We start from the raw sequence: 3885 nt of genomic DNA on the forward strand, positions 1-3885 counted from the left end.
TTTCTTGCTTGTTTTATACTCTATGTATCAAGTTATCAACTATAATGTAGTATAATATTGGAGAAATCTGTTCTGTGATTTCTTAGATTGTAATTACAAGCTCTATTTATAGGGCATTTAGGTTTTTTTGGTTAAAAAAAAAACGTTTCCAATTCGTTTTTTGTTACCATTGATGCATCTTTCATATATACTAATGATATATTTCTTAACATCGCTGGCTCTTCCACATATATTAAACAATATTTTTTCTGACTAAAAGATATTTTTATTTTTATGACTATGTTTACATACAAATATTTTTTTAAAAGAATTTGTTTAAAAACCAAGGTTAACCTTGAATAAAAAATAAGGTTGACCGGATGCTAGAATAAAATCATATACTAACTTTATCGAATTATCTGAGAATCATATACAGGTCTAGAAAATAGTTACAACTCCATTTTGAGCATTTTCTTTCAAAATTAGTAATTTCCCCCGCATCCATGGAGTTGATGATTTTTTTTGGTGAAATTTTCCAAGTTTTAGACTAGTTTTTATTTTTTAAACTACCCTCCTAAAGATAATTTATTTAGAATTGTTTAGAAAATGTTTTTAAACAACTCTGACCATCCAAATCAAGCATACCGCACACATAAATGGACAATGGCTCAGCTACGTTGACCATCTCAATCGAGTATACACACACATCAATGGCTCATATCTCCTTACTAGCTAGCACTAATTAAAGTAAACATGTCATGAATCTTAACCACACCATATGCCTTCTTATTTAGACGATTTCAAAACTTTTATATGAATGTGAACATCTGTAACTCCCGCAAACCAAAACTCTGCGTTTTGGGGGTGGGTGTCGATCGACACCCATGTTGGTGTCGGTCGACACCACTTATTTCTGGTTCGACCAGATTGTTTTAATTATTGATTTGGACCGGTTTAGTTTAAGGAAACCATTGGACCAAGGTTTAAAAAGGAGAAAACGACCTAGGGTCGTGTTTTTATTGTCTCACGCCGCTTTGAGAGAAAAGAAAAGAGAGAAAACTGTTCTAGAGGTTCTAGAGGGAGATTGTGAGATTTAAAGGCTTTGTGGGTGAGATCTTGCTGTGGGAGTGAGGATTCAAGGCTAGGAACGTGTGGGAAGCTTGCTGAGAGTGTGGATTCGTTCATTGTTGGTCAGAAACTTCCTGCAAAGAGGTGAGTGCATGACCATGGCTAATCTAAACCCTTGATTTCCTTGTTCTTGCTTGTTTGTTGTTGTTTTGTGTGTTTTCTTGCTGGGGATTGGATTATACAGGTTCCTAATGATGTTTCCGGCATGGGTTTTGAGTATTGGATGATTTGGAGGAGATTGGGAAGCCAGATTCGACTCTCGGCTTCGTGCGGATCGTAGTTGCAGGTGGGCGTCGATCAACACCAGCAGAAATGGGCATCGATCGACACTGTGTGGTAGTGTCGGTCGACACCAATGCCAGTGTCGGTCGACACCAGTGCCAGTGTTGGTCGACACTAGGCTGGTGTCGGTCGACACCTCCCTTCCAGTGTGACGATGTTCGTTTTTCCTGGTTTGTGTGTTTTGTTTGTTGATTGTTTGGAACATTGGAGTCATTGTTGCTTGTGTGTATAGCCCAGTAGATGGGAGGATTTCCTCACTGAGTATTTATCAAATACTCATGCATCTCAATTTGTGTTTGTGGTGCAGGTAAAGGCAAAGTGTGATCGTGGAATCAAGGCAATGAAGAGGAAGATGTTCTAGGGACTCGATTGGATGTTGTATGGCATTGCTAGCTAGAGTTGGGTCATTAGAAACATTATTAGGATTGCCGGTTTGGTGTTTCTTGTTGTTTCACATTGAAATGGTTAGGATTGGTTATTGGTTATTTGATTATGGATTATTATTGGTTATTTAATTGGTATTGTTATTCTGCTGTTATTTGTGATTGTGGTTAGATGGCTAGTGGGTATGGGACCACTAGTCGTAGTTAGTTAGTTAGTTATTATTATTATTATTATTATTATTATTATTATTATTATTATTATTATTATTATTATTATTATTATTATTAAAAAAAACGGGTCAGGTCGTTTCAACATCATTATGATGGATATATAAAAGTACGCATCTGAGTTTGAGTGTTAATTAAACATAAGCATAAGCCAATTGCTTCATATATTACAATATAATCAAATTCTCTTAATTACTTCCTCCATAGCATTTACAAACAAGAAAAATCTTGTATAGATCAATCAACTCTATTAGAATCGAGCATACATATATATACATTGCTACACTCTTAATTTACTCTAATTAAACCTTAATCATATCGAAACCACATAGCTGCAAATAATTAATTGTTTTTGTCATCTCCTATTTAAGTTGATCATCATTATATCATTCATGGATGAATTATTATTTTCATATGTGACAATGATTATTGTGTAATTGTTTTTAAGTCCCATTCCCACTATGGTTAGAGTATTTGTTCTTAAAATATGTATATCAAACACACAATAATATCTTTTCCATAACAGAGAGTAAGAAAAATTTTGGAATTCTTAAAAACCATTTTAGTAACTAGGAAAATAATCAGAAACTAAATGAAGTTAAACCAAGCATATATCTAAATAAAGTTTATGATTTTTTTTTTTATATAATTTATCTTAAAAAGAAAACTTGTGCATGGTGATAGTTGGATGGACTTATATACAGTGTATACTTGGTACTTTTGATTAGAAAGACATAAAACAAGATAATTTTATTGCATTTGTGTTCATCATGGCAAAAAAAAAAATACATACTATCAATGCTAATTGCAAAGACAAATATTGGTTTTGATGATCACTTGGCGCAACAACATTTGTTTTTGAATATATCAGAAGTAGCACATTGTCCGGATGCAAACCCAGCCTTAATACAATCTACTTTACATTTACCATTCCCGTACGTTGCCGAACAAGTAGTCGGGCACATATCATCGATTCTCCCTGTTGGTTTGATCTCTGCATGTCCACAAAGTCACCACACATGCATACATATCATATACAATCATATGTAGATTATAGATATGTCAATGTTCTTTGCTTTCAAATAATGAAACTTAAATTAGTAAAAAACAACATAGAAATAAAAATGTTACCTGAAGCCAAGACGTTGTAACTCGACAAAGAAGCTACCAATACTATCAAGAGTAAAAAGGTCACTGAAGTCTTTGTGATGCCCATTTTCTTGCTTGTTTTATACTCTATGTATCAAGTTATCAACTATAATGTAGTATAATATTGGAGAAATCTGTTCTGTGATTTCTTAGATTGTAATTACAAGCTCTATTTATAGGGCATTTAGGTTTTTTGGTTAAAAAAAAACGTTTACAATTCGTTTTTTGTTACCACTGATGCATCTTTCATATATACTAATAATATATTTCTTAACATAGCTGGCTCTTCCACATATACTAAAGAATATTTTTTCTGACTAGAAGATATTTGAATTTTTATGACTATGTTTACATACAAAACTTTTTAAAAAAAATATTTGTTTAAAAACCAAGGTTAACATTGAAAAAAAAAAGTTTACCAATATAAGCATATTCTCTGAATTACTTCCTCCGTAGCATTTACGAACTTGAAAAATATTTTATAGATCAATAAACTCTATTAGAATCGAGCATAAATATTTATACATTGCCACACTCTTAATTTACTCTAATTAAATCTTAATCATATCGAAACCACATAGCTGCAAATAATTAATTGCTTTTGTTGTCTCCTATTTAAGTTGATCATCATCCATGGATGACTTATTATTTTCATATGTGACAATGACTATTGTCTATGTTTTTTTAAGTCTCAATCCCACTATTGGTGGCTCTTCTACAATAATATCCTTTTCCG

At 32.6% G+C, this 3885-nt stretch overlaps 1 protein-coding gene across 1 annotated transcript; it reads right to left on the reverse strand.

The window, feature by feature from the left end:
- Window positions 1-2724: 2724 nt before the first annotated feature.
- LOC109129665 (defensin-like protein 43) lies at window positions 2725-3271 on the reverse strand. Its single transcript, XM_087489910.1, has 2 exons — window positions 3132-3271; window positions 2725-2994 (listed from the first exon to the last, which is right to left on the reverse strand). The coding sequence occupies exons 1-2, from the start codon at window positions 3214-3216 to the stop codon at window positions 2834-2836; spliced, it is 246 nt and encodes an 81-aa protein (XP_087346036.1). The 5' UTR covers window positions 3217-3271; the 3' UTR covers window positions 2725-2833.
- Window positions 3272-3885: the final 614 nt, after the last annotated feature.

Source organism: Camelina sativa, chromosome 16 (genome assembly GCF_030686135.1).
Source record: "Camelina sativa cultivar CO46 ecotype springtype chromosome 16, ASM3068613v1".
NCBI classification, from domain to species: Eukaryota; Viridiplantae; Streptophyta; class Magnoliopsida; order Brassicales; family Brassicaceae; genus Camelina; species Camelina sativa.